General features: G+C 42.6%; 1 protein-coding gene across 1 annotated transcript in view; it reads left to right on the top strand.

Annotated features, from left to right (window-relative positions):
• Window positions 1-2,945: 2,945 nt before the first annotated feature.
• F13A1 (coagulation factor XIII A chain) overlaps window positions 2,946-22,679 on the top strand; it is a 235,395-nt gene continuing 215,661 nt past the window's right edge. Inside the window, exons 1-3 of the mRNA XM_003417863.4 lie at window positions 2,946-3,054; window positions 5,734-5,881; window positions 18,928-19,116. Coding sequence (XP_003417911.1) covers window positions 5,752-5,881; window positions 18,928-19,116 — 319 coding nt within the window. The 5' untranslated portion in view covers window positions 2,946-3,054; window positions 5,734-5,751. The remainder of the gene's footprint in view (window positions 3,055-5,733; window positions 5,882-18,927; window positions 19,117-22,679) is intronic.

Raw genomic sequence — 22,679 nt, 5'->3', positions numbered from 1 at the left:
GCACAGAAGAAGAGTGACCACGGTTTAACCTTCCTTAGTCCTCCGAAGATGGCGATGTAGTGCCAAAGATCAGTACGCTTTTGCTATATCCCATAATAAACGATGCCAAGGGCTGCCGAGAGGACTCTATCTTGACTATCAGCAGGTTCCATCTTGGATTCCAGATGCCCGCGCAACCTAATTAATATACATCGCCATTTTGAGAAGCACCCGCCCCTTGAAAGAAGCCCACTAAATAGTCATTACTCTGTTGTCTCCACGGAACCCATATAAGCCCTATCCTTGCTTCCCTTTTCAAGTCAGTCTTTTGGAAAGGCTTAGTACACCACTGACTCCTTTTGCTTGACTCAGAATAAAGCTTGCTAAAGATAAAGTTTGTCTTTCGTATGTATTCCTACTTAGGAAAAGACAAGGACCCTTTGTGTCAGATTGGCGATTGGTAACACAGCCAAGGAAACAGAAAATAACCAGAGTGAGGAGCGAGATGACAAGGCATACTCCTTGGAGGCCATCTCAGCAATTCAGGCTGAGATCTGGAGGGTGAGTTAGAAATGACCTGTGGAGAGAGGGGGAGTGAGGAGTATGCTCCTGGCAAGGGCACAGGAGAATGAATTCGTTGTGGCTGGAGCAGAGTGAGGGTGGTCAGCCGGGCAGGGCTCAGGGAGTAGAGCAGCATATCAGAGAGAATGAAAAGAGGTGGGCTAGAGATTTAAGTAGGGTATGGATTGTATATGACCTTGTCAGTTAAAGTTTGGAATTTATCCTTCAAGCAAAGGGAAGCAGGCATAGAAGGACTCTGTGCAAAGAATAATCCGATTTGAGTGCCACCAAGTTTGCTCTGACTGCAGTGTCGAGAACAGATGGGAAGGACCGAGGGTGGAGGTGGTAGGAAGTGGTTCTGGTGATTGACAAGAGATGATGCTGTGGTGGCCTGAGCCGACACTTTGGGATAGGAAGTGTAGAAGGGGAGATTTAAGAGATATTTAAGAGATTTAACAGGAAATATTTATTGAAGGATTGGATTTGGGGGTTGAAAGAGAGAAAGAAGGAAGTGCCAAGAATGGTGCCCACATGTCTGGCTTGGCAACCAGATGCAGGGTGATGGCATTTATTGTCATAGGAACTCCTAAGGTGGAACAGGTTTTTCAGGGGGAATTATATATTTAATTGTAGAATGATGAGTTTGAGTTATCACTGGGACACATCAAATGAAGCTGGCTGGTAGTCAGGTGAATCTGAAGTTCTGGAAACTATGGTGGCTAAAGATCTCAATTTGGATATAGATGGAAAAGGAAAACCATGGGAGTTTCTGAGATTATCAAGGAAGCTTGTACAGTACTAGAGGAAAACTCTGAGCGTGCAATGCCAGAGAGGCCAGGGGAAAGGCCTCCAAAGAGAGAGTGGCCATCAGAGCTAAATGCCTCCAAAAGGTTCAGTAAATAAGTCCTGCATCGTGCCCTTTGGCACAGTCCATCGATGACCTTGACCTACAGTTTCAGCAGAAAGATGGGAGCAGAAGCCAGATGGCAGAAATTTAGCAATGAAGGGGAGGAGAGAGAAGGAACAATAGCTGGGAGGGAGAGTTTTAAAAAAATATTGAAGAAACTTGACTTGAAATTGTATAAATGCTGATGGAATTAGCTACCAGAGAAAGGGAGCTTGAAGATGTGGACAAAGAGTGGATAAATGGTACAGTAAAGTCCTTGATAAGAAGGTGACGTTGTAGACAGGTAGAAGGGAACTCAGAGCACTTAGTCTTGGACCAGAAGTTGTTGTTAGCTGCCTTCCAGTCAGTCCCCAACTCATGGCAACCCTATGCGCAACGCGGAATAGTCCTGAATGTTGTGATCTATTAGGTTTTCATTGGCTGATTTTCAAAGTGGATCTCCAGGCCTTCCTTCCTAGTCTGTCTTAATGTAAAAACTCTGCTAAAGTCCATTCAGTATCATAACAATGTATATGCCTCCACTGACAGACATATGGTAGCTTTGCATGAGGTGCATCAGCCAAGAATTGAACCAGGGTCCTCACAACGGAAGGTGAGAATTCTACCACTGAACTACCACTGCTTCCGGACCAGGAGAGGGGAAATTTTCTGCTTTAGTTACAGAAAGAAAGAAGGAAAAATGGGTGACAGTACAGGCAAGATAATAGGTTCAGTAGCATAAAACTGAGGGAAATTCCAACCAATGGCATTTTTTTTTTCTCTATAAAATTAGATCAAGTTTCAGGGTCACATATTTGAAGACCATAAAGAAGGTTAGGAAGAGCCATGTTGGAAAATAAGTGTATTTAGAAATACAAAGACTCAAAAAAATATGGAAAACTTCAGGAGGAAAATTCTCTTTTCTTTTTCTCCAATTATTTTGGGATAGACCAACATAGTTTTGTGGTATCCTCATAGGCAGGCATCACCTTCTGCAGGAAGTCTTGTGGTTGGGTTGGTGGTGGCTGTGGCTGTGTAGACCATTCAAGAATACAGCTTATGCCCACAGCCTTATTTCCACAAGAGGGACATATTACTCTTACTTTATGCATGGTCACAACTGTCTGTGTGACCTGTCTGCAGGGGACAGAATTCTCTTTTGCCAAGCCACCCAGCCAGCCTCTCAACCCTGCATGGCAAAGACATTACTTTGTAAAGGGAGACCCCTTCCAGCCCTTCTGACCAAAAGGAAGGTGCAGGGACCTGTGTGGTGCCTCACACTCCCAGAACCAAGTGAGGGAGGCACAGGACGGAATTGTGGGTGGGGATGGCGAAGACAAGCTGGGCTGAGATACTGCGAGTCAGGGGGCAGGGGAGGGAGAGCAAGCCAGGATAACAGATAACAGAACAGAAAGGCAGAAGTAAGTGGGAAGTCCTTGAAGCTCTTTGCTAGCTCTAGCTGTCAAGAAGGGGGAGGAGAAACCCAGTGGGACAGGGGAGGAGGGAGAGGGCTGTTAGGAAGTTATTTAAGAGCCAACTTTCTAGTCATTTTTTCCTGCGTCCATTTGAGGAAGCCCAGAGACACACCGGCCAGGTCTGCCCCAGGGCCCCTCTGGCAGGGACCACAGGTAAGCCCCTACCCCTTCACCTGAGCATCCCGCAGCCAGCGCCCCGGGCTGCCTGCACTTCCGTGTCCCTGGCGATCCCTCCGGTGCCAGGGGTGGGGATGAGAGGCACCCCACTGTCCTCTTTTAGCCTTTTGCTCTCAACCCCGCACCTCCTCAGCCCCACTTCCCAGCAGGGACTTCTCTCAGGTCCTGCATGAAGCTTTCCTGAAGCTACCTGCTAGGAAGAAAATGAGAATTAGGAGTGCTTCCCAAAGGGGAAGTCCTCTTTCCTCAGGGAGGGGACTCTTAAGCAGGGGATGCAGAGGTTGCAGGGAGAAGCCAGGTAAGGTGTCTGCTTAGTTGGGAACGGGCGCTCAGGTTGGCTCCCCACTCCCGTGCCCATCCCCATTCCTCTGTGTATGAACTGCCGCTTCTTCCCTTCCCCAGACCTGCTGAGAGGGGGCACCTTGCCCAGCTGCACTCACACAGCCAGGCCTGGGCAGGCTCCTCTTGACTTAGCAATGCTTGGAGCTCCCTAGCTGTTCAGTTTTCAAGCTCACTCTCCCCAACGGGCTGCTGCACTGCTCCGCCCTGACCTCCCTCAACCTTTCCCAACCCCAGTGTGTCCTGCACTCCACTTTTGCTATATCCCACCAGGGTACTCCTTTTCCTGCTCTCTCCATTATGAACTTTTTCTCTCTCATCCCTTCTCTCCTGCTGTGCACTGAAAACTGTCTATAAATATACGTATAGGTATTTATGGATACCTATTCAGACTTTGGAGCCCCGGTGGCACAGTGGTTAAAACACTGGACTACTAACAGAACAGCACTTCCAACCCACCAGCAGGCTCTGCAAAAGAAAGATGTGGCACTTTGCTTCTGTGGGTTCCAACCACCTACCTTTTGATTACAGACAAACGGTTAACCACTGCACCACCAGGGCCCCTTCAAAGATTTACAGACTTGGAAACCCTATGGGGTAGATTTATCGTGTCCTATAGGGTCACTATGAGACGGAATTGACTCAATGGCAATGTTTTTTTGTTTTTTGTTTATTCAGTCCTTACATTTCCAAAAGACTTCTATCTCCTTATAAGACCAAATAACTTAGGAAGTGGTTCTCTTGTCCAGCCAGGCTGCCATTGCTCAACCTGTTTCTGGAACAATCTACCCTAGTTGCCTCTACAATGGCAACTCTTCATCTGTTGAGGGCGTGCCTGGTTTTTTAAAACAGCTGAGTCACCAGGAGTCATGACTGGGTAATCAAGGTGATTAAGGGGGGAGACTTCAGTTAGAGCCAGAGACAAGGTTCCCATTCATTGGGTCAGCTGGTCAACAAATACTTGTTGGGCATGGACAGTGAGGTGTGTAGTGTTTAAATTGGCCCTGTATCTGCACAAACCCCAAAGGAAGGAGAAGCATGCCTTGAGCAATAGCAATGTTAGCACCACTGACCAGGTCAGTCTAGAGAGCTGTCTATGCACAGCCTGCCCTGTCTACTCGATTTAACCTTGCAATCTACCTCCTCCTACCTCCCAAGCTCTGCATCTCCCTCGCCCTGCTTTACTTCATTCTCCTTCCCCAGCAGATATCACTGTCTAACACACTACCTGGTTTACTTATGAATTGTTACAGGGCTCCCCCTTAGCTGCCACTAGATTGTAAGCCCCGTGAGGACAAAAATCCTTGATGTTTTGTTCTCTGATGTAGCCTGAGTGCCTGGGACACAGGCAGGGGTGGATTATCCAATAGGAAAGGTAAGCACCATGCTTACCTTGCTTACCAGATCATCTGTAGTAAACAATTTCACATTTTTTCACCACATCAAAGATTCTGCTTCGAGATATGGCTGGCATCTGTCTCCCTTCCAACTCCACAGAACCTTCCTGCAGAATCAAAGTCCCTTTTCGAATTTACAATTCCAGACAGGGACAGATTACCCAGTCAGCAGATAAACACCTCAAAGATGTGGTGAGACCCATGTGGAATTGCTCACTACAGATTAGTTTGTAAGCTCAAGTAAGCCCGTGCTTACCTTGCTTATTGGGTAATCTGCCCCTGGTCACAGCCTCATGGCGACCCTATGTGTGTCAGAGTAGATTGTGCTTCACAGGGTTTCCAATGGCTGATTTTTCAGCAGTGGATCACCTTTCTTCTGAGGAGTCTCTGGGTGGACTCAAACCTGCAGCCTTTAGGTTAGCAGCCCAACGTTAACTGATCGCGCCACCCAGGGCCCTTAATGACATTGGTTGAATTGAATTGCAAACATGAACATTTTGGAGGACAGCACTTATTTGGATATGGTTGTGGGAGTTTATTCTTAAAAGTTGCTTAGGTCTCATAATCTATATGATATGGGTACATGTACATACATACTGCAGTAAATGTTGCTGCCTTTAGGAAGATTTAGAACAACAACAACAAAAAACCCTGCCTTCCAAAACTGTCTACATTCTTCATTTCTTCAAACAAGCCTTCTGTCTTCTGTTTTACATATGTTTGGACAAACACCAAATCCCCCAGAGACCCTTGGGGAACAATATCTTCATTGCGTGTTTCAGTTTTTATTTATGTGAAACTCGAAATGTGTTGCTCAAGTTCTATCACAAATAGATACATCTTTTTATTTTTGAATCCTCGTCCCAAATGTGTAACTCATTTCACATGTCCTTTTCCATGTTTCTGTTTTTCCTCCAAGTTGCTTGTGAAACTGAGAATGTCAGAAACAACCACGGCCACCTTCGGAGGAAGGAGATCAGTCCCACCCAACAACTCCAATGCCGCAGAAGATGACCTTCCCACCATGGAGCTGCAGGGCCTGGTGCCCCGAGGTGTCAGCCTGCAAGGTACGTGGTATGCCTAGTCCAGGCCCATCCCTGGCCCCAGCACTGGGTGAGCATCCTTTGCCTCCGTTGACCTCCCACAAATGGATGCTCCTTCCATCTTTGGTTTTAAAGAAGACCAAACCAATTGCCATGGCATTGACCCTGACTCATAGAGACCCCATGTGTGTCAGAATAGAACCGGGCTCCTTAGGGTTTTTAAGGGCAGATTTTTTGGAAGCAGATCCTTAGGCCTTTCTTCAGAGGTGTCTCTGGGTGGACAAGAACTTCCAACTTTTGGTTAGCAGCTGAGCATGTTAACCATTTGCACCACGCAGGGACTCCTGTTTTAAAGAAAGACTCCGAAAACCTCTTTTGAATGGTGAAGACACCAGAGACCCGGACTCTTATTCCAGTTCTGCCATTTAGTAGCCTTGTTGCCTTAGGGGAATTACTTTGTCTTTCTTCTTCTCCATTATTTCCTCTAAAAAATAAGTGCGTTGCGTGAGTGGAGGCCTCTTCCAGCCATACTGTTCTATGCTTTGAAGATTTTTCCCTAGCTGGAGGACTCCACTTCCAAAATACTGTGGCTCTTCGGGTTGTCTGGCTTCCACCTCCTTCCTTCTCCCTCCCACCTCCTCCATCCACTGCTGCAAAGTTCAGAGCTGTTGAGAGGTGCCAGACTTTGACACTAATGGCGATGGAAGCCTCTGTTTCTCTCCAAGCTGTCTGGTGAGCAAGCGAGGCAAACTGATTCCCCTGCCTTGATCTCTGCCTGATCCTGCGGGACCTGACCTCTACTCACCTTGTCAGCTGTGACAGGGCACAGGTGCCAGTGTGATTTGGAGACATAGACGCTGGTCCCTTGGGCCCCAGCAGGGACAGACTCACCTCCCTGAGTGGCATCTAGCAGGGAGCACATTTTGTCACTAGCACATATGTACCTGGGTAGGACCCAGTTTTGATCCTGAGGATGCCCTGTGCTGGGTCCAGCAGGAAGAAAACATCTAGTTGCTGGGAATGGTCATGGTCACCCTGTGGCTCTGCGGGCAATTCCCCTCAGAAAGATCTCATAGCGGAAAGTCCCAGGTTGATGCAGCCCTCTTGGCAGCAAGGGTTAAATCAGGAGCAAAGAGAAAGGACACTGTGGACTGCTAACAAATCCAGCAAAGCCAAAGACCTGCCCAGGCACTGCAGACAGTTTGATTGTGATAATGTCATCTCTAGACAATTTGGTATCAAATTATGAAAAGAAAGAGACATCCAGTCCACCGCATTAGGCGCCATCCCAATTGTGTGGAGGGCGGGGCCAGTGGGCACAGGTCAGAAGGGCATCCTTAGTGAGCAGTTCAGTTTGAGGGGCCAAGAAGAACTTGTAGTTCTGAACACTCTTCCCCAGCTAAGCACTCCGTTCTCTAACACTGCGTGAAAAGAGACTTGGAACTGAGGGCCAAAGCAAGCAGTTGATATTCTTCACTGCCTGTTCTTGGAATTTTTGTTTTTTAAAGAATGTAAATATAGTTGGAAAGCATGCAGACAACAAATTACCAAGCAGATCACTTTAGTATATTCCATTTACTAGCAAAATCCCTTTTGGCAGAGAAGACCCTGGACCTGGCAATGGGGTGCCAAGGTGCTGGAAGAATTAGGAAGGAAGAACAGATAAAGGAAGGGGACACAGCTGCCCTGGCCCGGGTCAGTGAGGACATATGTGAACCTCCAGAAAAGGGCATGCAGTGTTGCAGAGAGCACCCTGGTCCTGAGTTGGGAAGACCGGGTTCCTATCAGACACTTGCCACTTGCTCACCGGGGACCCAGAGCAAGTTGTGTAAGGGCCCTAAGCCTCAGTTTCTCCATCAGCAAAATAGAAGCAACACCTACTTCACAGGTTGTCATGAAGATCACATGAACAGTGCCTGTATCTGACACATAGCACATGACCAAAAAATGTTCGTTGATTCAGAATGTACAAATTATTGTAATCTAACAAGATCAGGAAGCCACTCAAGTGAAGACTTGTTTCAGAGCGGAATATGTCCAGCCTGTAGCCCTGTAAATCTGAAATCTGAACAAAATGTTGCCAGTAAGACCCCACAGCTGCCAGAGAACTTGAGCAGGGAAGTCAATTAAAAAATATATATATACACAGGATTGTTGCTTTTTGTTTATTTTTCGAGGCATAGGGCAGCTTAACTGAATTACTTTGGGAAAAAAATCAGTCATTATTACTTTATCGTCATAGGTGACATTCTGGGGTGCTCATAGAGGCCCTGGTAAAGGCAGTGTGAGTGTGCCATGGCTATTTGTAGAATGAATGAGCACAGTCAATCACTGGAGAATTGACTAATTCATCAGCCCTAAGGTTTTTTGTGTTTGTTTTTTTAAGGTAATTATTAGTTTATTATTAATAACAGAGTCTGGATTTTATAAGCATGCATTCATTTAATATTTCTCACACAAATTAGCTAAGTGCTACATGCTATGAGGATTGAGTCTCTATCCTCAGGAAGTACAGCGTTAAGTCACAGATGACTATGATAGAAAACATAAAAGCCACCATATGAACTGCCCGAACAAGGAGATCCCTCTCTTGGTTTCTTTACATTTCAGATTTCTGTTTAATGATTCTAAAAGCATTTAGACATGCAGGTGTTCTGGCTCTAAATTGATCAAATTTAGTCTTTTTTTTTTTTTTTTTTTTTTACCAGTAGAAGGCATGTCATTGTTGTTGTTAGCTACAGTCCTTGACTCATGGTAACCCCATGCACAACAGAATAAAACACTGCCTGGTCCTGTGCCATCCCCATGATCTTTTGCGGACCAGACCAGTGTGAGCCATGGTTTTCATGGGCTGATTTTCAGAAGTAGATTGCCAGGGCTTTCTTCCCAGTCCATTTTAGTTCTGAAGCTCCGCTGAAACCTGTTCAGCATCAAAGCAACATGCAAGCCTCCACTGACAGACGGGTGGTGGCTGAGCCTGAGGTGCATTGCTGGGAATTGAATCGGGGTCTCCACAAAGGAAGGTGAGAATTCTACCACTGAACTGACACTGCCCACAGGAAGGCATAGGCACTCATTTTAAATAACATCTTCTTGCAGTTCACTCAGTGGCCACTAGTGGCCCCCAAGAGGACTTGTCTCCTGATCACCCATTTGAGGATGACTTGGCCTCCGAAGAACACGGAGCCCTGAGTCAAACTCTATTTCTTCTTCTTCTTTTTTTTTTTTTTATTGGTAGCTCTTCCCTTTACCAACTTCCTCTTGTGAAACTGAGAAGGAAAGAGAGATAAGAACAGGAAAAGGGGATTGGACTGGACTGTAAGATAGAAAATGATACTGGTGTGGAGTGAGCTTCTTGTCTCAATTAGACACATGAGACTATGTGGGCAGCTCCTGTCTGGAAGGGAGATGAGAAGGCAGGGGGGACAGAAGCTGGCTGAATGGACACAGGGAATACAGGGTGGAGAGAAGGTATGTGCTGTCTCATTTGGGGGAGAGCAACTAGGAGTACATAGCAAGGTGTATATAAATTTTTGTATGAGAGACTGACTTGATTTGTAAACTTTCACTTAAAGCACAATTTAAAAAAAAAAGACCAGGAAAAGAGGAAGAATCCAAGTTTTTTCATTTTTAATAGTCTGTCAGTAATCCCTGACTGTCACTGTATATACAGGTGCTCTGGCGGCGCAGTGGTTAAAGCACTTTGCCACAAAACACAAGGTCAGCAGTTCAAACCCACCAGCTGCTCTGTGGGAGAAAGATGTGTCAGTCTGCTTCAGTAAAAATTTACAGCCTTGGAAACCCCACGCGGCAGCTCCACTCTGTCCTATATTGTTACTATGAGCCAGAATTGACTTGATGGTGGTGGGTTTCGTTTTGGGTTTTTTTTTTTTTTTATCATTGTATACAGCTTTCAACTGAGTGTGTATAACACCCTTAGTTGGCTTTGGTGACTATTTGGTTAAAACTGTTTTAGTAAAATCTGTATTTCAAAATGTATAAACTCAAGTTTCCTCCCCTACAACACCACACTTTTGAAGAAAAATTGAAGTTTTTGAGGTGACACTACCACCCCAGAGTTGGGACTGGTCAGTAGTGGTGGCATTTGACATCCTGCATGGTTTTAGGGATCCTTCATGTCCCCATTTGAACTCGATTGTAGCCAGGAAACGTACTGTGAGACTCTCTCAGGTGGTCTGGATTTGCGTTGATTTCTAACAGACTGCTGTGCACGCTCTGCATGGTGTTTCTGAAAATCTCTCTACAGCCTTTCTGTCCTCAAAGGTTATGTTGAGCTGGGAATTTCATGTCCTAGAAGATAACCTTAGATTCTCGGGCTGGTTTGACTCTGTGTTATTAACAATATGTGATCATTTGCAGCAGTGATTGTGAAACTTATTTGACAGGTCTAATGCAATGAATTCAAATTGAAAAGCAAGCATGTCTCTATTTTAAAAAGTCACGTAGAATTTATGTTTTCAGGTTAATGAGGTCTTGTGCCTTCTTAAGCCTCCTCTCCTCCACCACTCCTTGTCAGAACTAAGTAAACTAATAAACCAGTTAATTATCAATCTCCCCTTTGTGCAGAGTAAACCTGTCTGCATTCAGGGGAATTGAAAGGATGAGACAGGCATCCAACAGAGATTAAGAAACCATGTTGCAAACATCAGTCCTTCCTCTCTTTGAGTTCCCGGAAAAACATTTACTGTGTGTCAGAAACTGGGCCAGGCTTTCTCTGGGGACACAAAGATGTGCGTGCCAGTACCTGGCCTCAAGCAACTCTCAGTCTAGTAGACAAAACAGACAAAAGATAATTGCAATTCAGTGAATACAATAACAGAAATGTGTGCAAACATATGGAAAAGCAGAGAAAGAAATGAAGAATGGTAAGGGTGGAGTGGGAAAGGGGTGAGGAAGGCTTCATGAGGAAGGGACATCTGAGTTGGGTCTTAAAAATGAACAGGTATTTTCCAGGCAGACAAGGGTGCGGAAGGTCACTTCCAACACAGGGGACAGTGTGTGCCAAGTCGTGGGAACGGGAAAGAAAAGCTCTCCTTGGAGAACGACAGGTGCGGTGTGGCCGGCAGGTAAGAGAAGGCAGTCAGTCATCTTGGAAACACAGGCAGGGACCGTGGTGCAGCAGGCCGGAAGACCTCAGCCTTCATCATGCAGATCACATGGTACTTGGCAAGGATTTTAAGTAGCAAAATGACATAATCAGAATTGTTTTATAAAGGTAATTGTAGTGGAGAAGAGAAAATGGGGTAGGGGGGCTATATTTGGAGACTATGGAGAGAGTTCAAGCTGGAGGAGAAGTAGACCAGATGACTGGGAGATCCTGGAGCAACTGGTATCTTGTTTCTTATTCTAGTTTCCTCTCAAGCTAGGGTATGCCAAACCCAAAACCAAACCCATTGCTGTCGAATCATTTCCAACTCATAGTGACCCAATAGGACATCTTAATAGTAACAGTTAAAAAAACTGCTGCTTAAGGGGAAAAAAAAAATCATTCCAATTAATGATACTTTAGTATTCTGGGCATCTAAGAGATGTGTGAGGAAGAACCCATTATCCTGTTGCTCTCTTCACAGTAAACAGACTTGTTTCCTCCTGGGTAGCATTTATGCTCATAGTTTAGTAATAATATTACCAAAGATTGCACAGAGAATTCAGTTCACCAGGGAATCCCTAGAATATGAACCTAAACATTAAACTGATTTCAAGATTCCATTCCTGACAGGTATAATCATTCTCTGAAGAATATTTTTACAACCTAGGGAGAAAATAATCCACTTTTTTTCATATTAGGGAAAGTGTAGGAGAAAAATGCAGCTGGTTTGCAAGGAGAGATTTTTTTCCTAAACAGTACACTTTCTGATGTGTTTGGAATTAGGCTAAATTGTGTTAGGTAGACTTTTTGAAAGCTGTCACTCTGAAATAGCGAGCTGCCAAGTTTCCAGCTACAATATGTCTACAAAAAAAAAAAAGTGGCTTAACAATGAGCTGCTCCTACATTTTTCCAAGAAGTGGGTTTGGACAGGGAGAAAAAAAAAAAAGAAGATGAAGAAGCAAATTCATTTCCTGTTTGTGGCAAATGGAGCCTGGATGATGAGAGGGTTCTTTCAACCTAAACTAAGTCTCATCAAATCAATAAACAAAGCAAAAATCAATATTCCAGCTTAATAAATGTTTGAGTGCCCACTATGTGGGAAAGGGCACTGCTAAAGAAATTGGAGGATAGAAAGAACTATGTTACTTTTATATCTCTGCCCATATTTTATGACAACCATTTTTAGAGTCCTTCTATTACCAGATACTGTAAGACCCAGATACTTGGCTTAACCTGGTGTGACAATCTATGAGCAGTGAAGAAAATCTGTGGTATGGAGAGTGTTACCTCCTTCCCCAATATTTGGGACTCTTGTTGTTGTTAGCTGTCATTTGCCCCACACTCCTGGTGACCCCATGCACAACAGAACAGAACACTGCCGGTCCTGCACCATCCCCAAGAACAGCGGCAGATCAGACCGTTGTGATCCATAGAATTTCCAAGGGCTGATTTTCAGAAGTGAATCATCAGGTGTTTCTTCCTAGCCCATCTTAGTTTGGAAGATCTGCTGAAACCTATTCGGCATCATAGCAATACACAAGCCTCCACTGACAGACAGGTGCTGGCTGTGTGTAAGGTACACCGGGTGGGACTCAAGCCCGAGTCTCCCACATGGAAGACAAGAATTCTACCACTGAACCACCAAGGCCAAAATCTGGGTCAGCCCCCAATAAATCCATAAACCAATTAGGAGATTACATTTGAGAGAAGGCATCATGGCTGCCACTCCCTTCTCTCCTTCTAAAGAATAAACTACTGTGCATATTACCCTTCTCTACATTTTATGCATTTGACCACAGTCTGCAATGTTATTTCTTTAAACTCTCTACCTCTCAGGGTAGCTTTTAATCTTCTATACCTTTATCCAGTTTTCTTTTTTAAATGAAATATTTTTCTAAGTTAATTTAAGGTGGACTGTTACTTTAAGAGATTACACAGAGAAAATTTACTTATCACTGCCTTAGTTCTTCCCCACTTGGAGCACTCCTATGATTTCCTATAATTTTTTTTTTCTTTCTTCCTAAAGGCATTGAATTGTTAGGGTAATGTTGCAATAGAGAATGAAAAGATCACTTAGAAAAAATAATATTTTTTAAAACTCCATACTTAGAGTTAAATGTTGTCAAAAGCATAATGATATAGCCTATACTATCTTAAAAAAGCTCTTCTCATTCATATATACATACCTAATTTTTTCCGCTAGGAAAGAACTGTAAACCCACAAGCATCTCTTTATATTGAGTTTTGGGGTCTTTTTGTGGGTTTTTTTGGTGTAAGTTTTATACTCAAAAGGGATTCATTAGCACCGTTTTGTTTACTCTTTCTTATGAGCAGTTAAGAGCGGGCTGTATGAAGATAGAATATTTTTATTCCAAACTGAAACAAAACTATTGATCTGGAGGCCTCGTGTTATAAAAACCTGTATCACCATCTTCAGCAATACACATGGCCCCCAAACGAGCATATATTGAGAATGACATTGTCTGAAAAATGACATTTAAAGGATTCCTGTGGTTAATCCTATAATAAATGAAAAAATCCATTTTAAAATGAATAGTCAACTCCAAGCTCTAATTTTCAGGCATTGGGTTTGTATAAAGTGAGAAATGACATATTTGCATATTTCTATAGCATTTTTCACATTGCCCAGGCACAGTGACAAGACGATTAAGACACAGTCCCGTTCTCAAGGAGTTTATAATCTAATAGATAAAATCACCTACATAAACACACAAAGTGCTTTATGATAATGCACATTAAAAAAAAAGAAAGAAAGAAATCAGTGTTCTGGTAATTGAGAGGAGAAAAGGATTCTGCCCACCTGAAGAAATTCAGGAAAGGAAAGCGAGCCTGTGTGGTCAGAAGACAGTGGATGGGAGGGGTAAGCTGGCCTGGAGAGGGCTGGAAGGCCACTCCTACAAGCCTCACGGGGAGACGTTCCTTACCTTGATGGCTTCCCCTTGCTCAAATTCCAGCCTTCCATCATGCCCTCTCAGATACCTGATATGCCAGCTCATCCACCCCAGGTGTCTGCCCAAATGCTCAGTGCTATTTTAATTCCATCACTGCTGTCGTTTATTGAGCATGTGCCACGTGCCAGGCCTGTGATGGAGCACAGGATGCATTTCCTCACTCAAACCTCACACCAACTACATTTTGCAGTGAGAACTACAACTGTCATAGGTACTGGAGTATTACTTGAGTTTCCCCCTCCAGATTTATTTTTCCCTAGAGTCAAAGCTATTTGGGAAAACCAAACAAAAAACCAAACCCACTACCCATCGAGTTGATTCCGACTCATAGCAACGCTATAGAACAGAGTAGAACTGCCCCATGTGGTTTCCAAGGAGCGCCTGGTGGATTCGAATTGCCGACCTCTTTGGGAAGGCAAGCCATAAAGCTGATACACACATTCTGGGGCAAATCCTCATGGGGCGGAGGGGAGGGGTAAGCCCTGGGAGTGTTCCAGGACCAGCACATTCCATTTCCCACCGGCAGACTGGACTCCCCACCATCTCTCACCCAGAACACTGCAGCAGCCTTTTGACTGCCATATATACATGTATATCAAGATATCTGTAATCTTTCAATGGGGGTCCGATGAAGACCTGAAACAGCAAACTGACATGATTTTATATATATATATATATATATACACACACACACACACACACGCGCACGCACACACGCACGCGCGCACACACACACGCACGCACACACACACACACACACAGAGGAAACCCTGGTGGTGTAGTGGTTAAGCGCTACGGCTGCTAACCAAAAGGTCAGCAGTTCAAACCCGCCAGGCGCTCCTTGGAAACTCTACTGGGCAGTTCTACTCTGCCCTATAGGGTCGCTATGGGTCGGAATGGACTAGACTGCAGCAGGTTTGGTTTGGTTTTTTAAAATATATATAAACACACATAGCATCTAAAATTAGAGGTCCCTGAGTGCCTCACATGGTTTGAATCCACCCAGCGGCTCCGTGGAAAAAAGGCCTGGTGAAAAACTGAAGTTAAAATTAAAGTCCAAACTCCTTAACATGGTCTACCAGGCTTGTATGGGCAGACTCCAGGCTACTCTTCCACTGTGGCTCCTCCTACTATACGCAGGCAACCAATCATCTTCCAACTTCTTAAACAAAACATACCCTCTCTTGCCTCATTCTTCACACATGCTTCACAATTTCTTCCCCACCTCCCCACCTAGATAACTTACTCATCTTTAAGACTACAGCTTATACTTCACTTCCTCCAGAGAGCTGCTTTATCCTTTCTAGTCTGAGCGAGGGGCTCCTTCCAGACATCCCCCACTGGTAATGTACCCTTCTTTGTCAGAGTATTTATTGTACTGTATTGTAACTATCTGTTCACTTTTTAGTACCTAACACTGTGCATTTACCTAGCTTATTTTTATTAGGCAGTTGTGCAATGGGTAAGCACTTGGCTGCTAAATGAAAGGTCAGTGGTTTGAACCCACCAGTGGCTCTGCAGAAGAAAAGGCCTGGTGATCTGCTCTGATAAAGATGGCAGCCCAAGGAACCCGGTAGGGCAGTTCTGCTCTGCCACGTGGGGTCACTATGAGTCAGAATCCACTGGAAAGCACACAACCACAACAACACAGCCATGTCTTAGTTGACAACATAAAATAATACATTGATAAAATTCATGGTAGACAGGAATCAAGAGAGGATATTAAATATATTGAATGCATACTTAGGGTCTAAAATTATCTTAACAGCATGGAACAATGAACCAAATTCAATAAGATGAAATAATATTAACACATGTAAGATGCTAAAAATGAGTTAAGCAGAAAAAAACAATTGCATAAATAATAAAATATAGACATGATTAAATAACAGCATGGGTGAGTGATTTGCAGGGTCTGAATTGAATTTTTAAGCCCTAGTGGCTCAACAGTTAAAGTGCTAGGCTGCTAACCAAGAGGTTGACGGTTTGAACCCACCAGCGGCTCTGCAGGAGAAAGATGTGGCAGTCTGCTTCTGTAAAGATTTATAGCCTTGGAAGCCCAATAGGGCAGTTCTGCTGTGTCCTTTGGGGTCACTATGAATCAGAATCAACTTGATAGCAGTGGTTTTTGAGTTTGAATTGAATTTAAATCCATTATTGGTAGGAATGACATCAGAATGTATTTTTAAGGGTTTTGGCAACATTAAAGAATGATTATCAAAAACACTAAGGATATCTTGGGCCAAAATAATAGAAATATATTATTTATTTGGAAAGAAGTGACTTTCTCATTGTTTTTTCTTGGAAAAACTACAACCAGAGTAACGTACTTAATTCTGGGAACTACATTTCAAGAGAGAAACTGACAAAATGGAATGTTTTCCAAAACAGTAATGAATAAAAGTTCCTGAAATAATTTCTTAAATAACAGTTGAGGAAATGGAGAATGTTTCACTTAGAGAAATCATGACAGCAGTCGTTCAATATCTAACGAGTGCCAGATGAAATGCATAGAAGACATATGCTGTATTTATCCAGACGTCAGAACCAGGATTCATGGGTAGAAAAATTATAGAAAAGCCAATGTCAGTTCGTTTTAAGAGGATTTTTCAAATAATTAGAGTTGCTTAAAAATGAGACAGTTTTCCCTCTCAGGTGGTGAGTTCCCTGTTCCCATGGAGGCTAGAATCCCAAGTACTGACGCTTTCATGGAGATGTTTCATGCAGTAGATAGCAGGTATGCCAGATGCTCCAGAAAGTGCCTTTGAACTCAGAGATTCTGTGAAATTATAATGTCAGTATATTCCTTCCAGTGGTGCTAATGAATGGAAAATTGATTGAACCCATTTCTGAGGACTTGTGGTTCTTAGAAATTTTTTTGTTGTTGTTGAAAAGACCTCATTAAAAGGCACTGTGTTAAGAAAGAAGGCCAGATGAGTTGATTACTAAGGTCTTTTTCAGCTGTGATGTTTATGATTCTCATGTTTTCTCCTAGGCTGGTTTAACACTGGGGATTGTGACTTCAATAAGGCCAGGGAACTTAGAAGGAAGGCAGCCTGGAAGAGAGAGGTCTAGAAAATTAAGCATATTCAGCCCACAGCATAATGGAAAGAAAGTGCCCTTCAGGGGGCCGTGTGCTGCAGCTGGGCTCTGAGATGAAGTAAAAATAAAACTGCAGCTTGCGTTCTCCGTTTGCAGTAATGTTGCACTCAGAACAACCCACTGAGCACCAGGCCACGTGAAATGGCTCCAACCGAGGACATATCCAGAGAGCCCATCCACCCCCAGCCTTCCCTTCCCGATGGCCCATTAGAACTCCAAATACACATGCAGAAATCTGTTTTTAGACTAGATTTTCTAAAGTACAGTGTAGCTGAGTAGTTAAGAGTTACCTTCACATTCAGTGATCTCAGGTAGTCTCTATGTGAGTCTGTGAAATAAATGTTAGTGTCTACATTTTATGAATGAGGAAATGAGTTTATGTCATTTATGCAAAGTTATAAAAACCTGTTACCATCAAGTCAATTTCAACTCATAACGAACGTTAGGAGAGAGGAGAACTGCCCCATAGGATTTCCAGGGTTTTTTTTTTAATCTTTAGGTAATCCAATTGCCACATCTTTCTCATGTGGAGTGGCTGGTGGGTTTGAACGTCCGACATTTTGGTTAGCAGCTAAGCACTTAATCGCTGTACCACCAGGGCTCCTTATGTATAGCCAACATTCACACTCTTGATTCCAAAAATCAGAGGGAAAAAAAATGTGGATTTTGGAGTCAAGCAAATCGGGGCGTGATTTGTAGGTTGGTCATTTAGTAGCTAGGGAAGCACGACATGGAACATAGGCGTGTTAGGGCCTTTTCTCCAAACCTGCCCCTCGCTTCCTGCCTTTGAGTGACCAGTTCTAGTTTTAGAATTACAGAAGAAGGGGTTATTTGAACCTTCCTTAGTTAAGAGAAGAATTTTGGATTCATGGGCAACTTTGTCCTTGAAACATCCCTTTGAGACTATGTCAGATTTGATTCTTCCCTTTTAAAAGATGAGAAAATTGGAGTGACTGTTTCCGACTTATCCCTAGCCAGTCACACAGTGAAGCGCTGGTCACAATGGAAAGCATCAGACCTAAAGTATATCAGCATGAGCCTGAGAATCTGGAGACCTGAACTCTGGTCCTAGCTTTTCTGTGTCTAGATCTATGAGATGCTTGCACTGTTGTTAGCCGCCATCTAGTCAGCCACCAACTAATTTGACCCCATGCACAACAGAATGAAATGCTACCCAGTGCTGTGCCATCCTCATGATCAGTTGCAGATTGTATCATTGTGATCCATAGGGTTTTCACCAGCTGATATTCAGATCACTAGGCCTTTCTTCCTAGACCACCTTAGTCTGGAAGCTCCACCGAAACCTGTTCAGCATCATAGCAACACGCAAACCACCACTGACAGATTGGTGGTGGCTGCACATGAGATGCATTGGCCAGAGATGAAACTTGGGTCTCGTGCATGGAAGGCAAGAAGTCTGTCAGCAAACAGCCAATGTCCTTGATCAAACAAAAACCAAACCCAGTGCCGTCAAGTCGATTCCGACCCATAGCGACCTTACAGGACAGAGTAGAACTGCCCCATAGAGTTTCAAAGGAGCACCTGGTGGATTCAAACTGCCGACCCTTTGGTTAGCAGCCGTAGCACTTAACCACTACGCCACCAGGGTTTCCAATCTATAAGATAGGCATTATAAATACTGCTTCATCTATCCCCGAGTGAGTGCCCTATGGTCTGAAATGACACCATAAGGTGGAAAAAGTCTAAGACTCTTCTTCAAAAGCAGTAATGTCACGTGAGACTGACTCGCAAGTTGGCTGACTCTCATAAAGAGTTTTATTCAACATACCTTGCTGCCAAGTGTCTTCAAGAAAAATAATCTTGTTTTTTAGTTTCTATTTAAACCAAACCTAACATTCTTCCTCTATTGCTTTCTTTGTGCATAGACTATCTGAACGTCGTGAATGTTTACCTGTTCAAGGAGAGATGGGACAGCAACAAGGTGGACCACCACACTGACAAGTATGACAACAACAAGTTGATTGTACGTCGAGGACAGCCTTTCTACATCCAGATAGACTTCAATCGTGCATATGACCCCAGAAGGGATCTCTTCAGGGTGGAGTATGTCATTGGTGAGTACCACATGCAAACCTGAGTCATGGTGCCATGGACTGCGCTGTAGAGAAGGGTGGGTACAGGTGAAACTGCATTATTTCCTGGAATCACAGATTAACATTTGGCTGGAGCTGGGATTACGTCCAGTCTCTGGACCACTCTGTGCTCTCAGCTGTGTCCGTTTAATGCCGAAACATCAATCATTTGGGCTTACCCAGGCAAAAATGCAGTATAAATGAACGTGAGTACAATTGGTACAAAATGTTGGTTAAATAAGTTATTTTTCCTCAGACTAATGGTTTTGGCATCATATACTTGTGATCTTTGATTTATTGCCTGTGCCTCATGATTTAATTGGCCTCATGTGATGAAAACATTTGCACGTTATAGCATGCTATCTCCATATGAGCATTTTCCAAAATTTGTTCTGCTCTAATTTGGTCCCATGGGATGTTTGAGGAAAATAGGTTATCAAATAAAGTTCAATAAATAAGCTGTACTCTACCCTTCTCTTGAAGATTCACAATGTGTATTAGACTTAAAGATTCTAGGAAGTACCATTATTTAGCTTTGCTTAGTCCAGTGCTTCTCAAATTCATGAGATCATGGAACCCTTTTATAAGTTATAGTGATTAATACTTGACACATTTTGGTAAACTTTTCTTAGGAATTTACAAAAATTGCAATTAAACACATGCAAAAAAAAAAGCAAGGGTAGTTCAATATCAGGAAGTCTGACCATGTAATCATGTACATAAATAAATGAAGGAAGAAAAATCAGACAATCAACTGAATAGTCACTGAAAAGGTACATGATAAAATTCAAGGGTCATTTCAGAAAAACAAAAGTGGAAGAAAACTACTCAATTATAATAAAGGTGTTTTACCCCAAACTAACAGATTTGGCACCCTAAGTGGCAAAAACGTCATCATTTTAATAAAAATTAGAAATTAGACAGGGGTGCCTGCTATCATCGTTCCTTTTTTTTTAAAGCACTGCTTTCAACAAATGAACAATGTAAGAGAAATAACTACTGTAAACACTGAAAAATCGGAGGTAAAACTATATATTTTGTTAATGCTATGATTGTATGGAAACCCTGGTGGCATAGTGGAAACCCTGATGGTGTAGTGGCTAAGTGCTACGGTTGCTAACCAAAGGGCCTACAGTTTGAATCGGTCAGGCAATCCTTGGAAACTCTATGGGGGGCAGTTCTCTGTCCTATAGGGTCACTATGAGTCATAATGGACTCAATGGCAACAGGTTTGGTTTGGTTTTATATCTAGAAAACCTGATAGATTAAGGAAAAAAAGCACTACCAGTATGTCTTAGTTATCTAGTGCTGCTATACCAGAACTACCACAAATGTGTGGCCTTAACAGACAGAAATTTATTTTCTCACAGTTTAGGAGACTAGAATTCTGAATTTAGGGTGCCAGCTCTAGGGGAAGGCCTCCTCTCTCTGTTGGCTCTGGAGAAATGTCCTGGTCTCTTTTGAGCTTCTATCCTTTGGTTCCTTAGTGATCTTCATGTGACTTGGCATCTCTCTTCCTCCATCTCTGCTTGGTTGATTGCTTTTTTAATCTCTTTCATATCTCAGAAGAGATTGACTTAAGATATACCTTACACTTATACTGCATCATTAACATAACAGAGAACATCCATTCCCAAAAGGGATTATAACCACAGATATAACCCAAACGCATTGTTGCAAGTCAGTTCCTACCCACTGAGATCCTACAGGACAGAGTAGAACTGCCCCATAGGGTTTCCAAGGTTGTGATCTTTACAGACTGCCCTATCTCTCTCCCATGAAGTGGCTGGTGGGTTCAAACGGCCAAGCTTTCAGATAGCAGCCAAGCGCTTAACCACTGTGCCACTAGGGCTGTATAGAGGTTAGGGTTTACAACACATATTTTTGGAGGACACAATTCAATCTATAACACAGTATTAATAAAAATAATTGTAAAATGGCTAGATAGAAGATAAATACACAGAAATCAATAGTCTTTTTTTTCTTTTCTAGCACTAAACTCCTAAAAATGAACATAAGAAAAAAAATTTCACTTATAATTGTGACCAAACCTATAAATAATGTAAGACTAAAGCTAAAAAAAACAAGACATGAAACCTATATAAATCAGGTAAAATCTTAAAACACATGAAAAATCAATGAAAAGGTATGTATGTCTTTTAATGTGAAGTCTCAAAATATTAATAATAAAAAAGATCTCCCAAAATCAATATGCAAATTTTACACGTTACCAACTAAAATCCTGATGGAGTCTTTTTGTTTGTTTGTTTATTTTGACTGGGGGAAACCTTGGACAAAATAATCATAAAGCTTATTTTAAAGAATACCTGACAATAACAAAAAAAACTGTACAAAGGAAAAATAATAGATTTTCTATCAGAACTAGCTATTAGAATAAAATATATATAGCAGGAAGAGAATAGAAAGTTTAGAAATAGATCACAATTAATATAGTTGTTGATTTAATGGAGTAAGAAATGTATGGTTTTTTCTTTTTTTTTTTTTTTTACAAATGATCCTAGAACAACTGAAAGAAAATAAAAATTGACCCTCATTTCATATGATATATACTACTAACTTTCAGATGGGATAAATATTAATGTAAAAATAAAACTCTAAAAGACAATTTTGTCAGAACACTTAACCTAAGACTGGAAATTCTAAAACCGTCAAAGAAAGACCTTATAAGTATGTGTGTGTATACTTGTAATACTGTATTTTTGCACAAATAAATGCACCTTCTATGTTTGTTTGCCAACCACGTCCTCCCACTGTGAAATATTTTCATAAGCGCCACTATACCAATTTTTTACATGTTGCTGTAAAAACAATTAGCATAACATGTTTACAAAAATACCTCATGGGAGGAGGGTGCAGTTGCAAACAAAAGCAGAAGGTGCACATTATTCCTGTAAAAATATGATACATACACCAAAGTACCATAAATGAACAAAATATAAATATGTAATTCAAAATACCACAAATTCTCTAGACAAAAGATAAATCTGGAAAAATATTCAAAATGTCAATAACAGATAAAATGTTAACGTAGAAAGCAAAAGGAAAAAATTCTGTTACAAACTAATAATACAAACAATAGGAAATATGCAAAGGCTGTGAAGAATCAATTTGCAAAAGAGAAAGCCAAATGGTGAATAATCAGATGAAAATAAGCTTAAATTCATTAGTAGACCAAGGAAGCAAAGTATACCCACTCACTTATTGACATGGTTAGGTTCCAAAGACCAGTTCATTATGTGAAAATCAATGTTATGCAAAAACGGAAGATGACCAGGGACGTGGGGATGCAGGGTGCCCCTTGCACTCTTCCTTGCATCTTGGGGCTGGCAGGTGACACATCCACCATGGCAGGTCCACTCCAACACCCTCCTCCTCTCCGCTCCTGTTCCCTTCCTTCTCTGCCCTCTCTCCCAACTCCTCCCCTGCAGCCTCTCCTTCATTCCTTCTACTCCCTTGGTCTCTTCCTCTCTCTGCTCTCCAGCTTGCTGGGTTGGGAGCTAGTTGGAGCTCAGGGCTGGTGTCAG

The sequence above is a fragment of the Loxodonta africana genome, chromosome 1 (genome assembly GCF_030014295.1).
Source record: "Loxodonta africana isolate mLoxAfr1 chromosome 1, mLoxAfr1.hap2, whole genome shotgun sequence".
Taxonomy (NCBI): Eukaryota; Metazoa; Chordata; class Mammalia; order Proboscidea; family Elephantidae; genus Loxodonta; species Loxodonta africana.
This window is presented reverse-complemented; position numbering and strand designations above follow the sequence as displayed.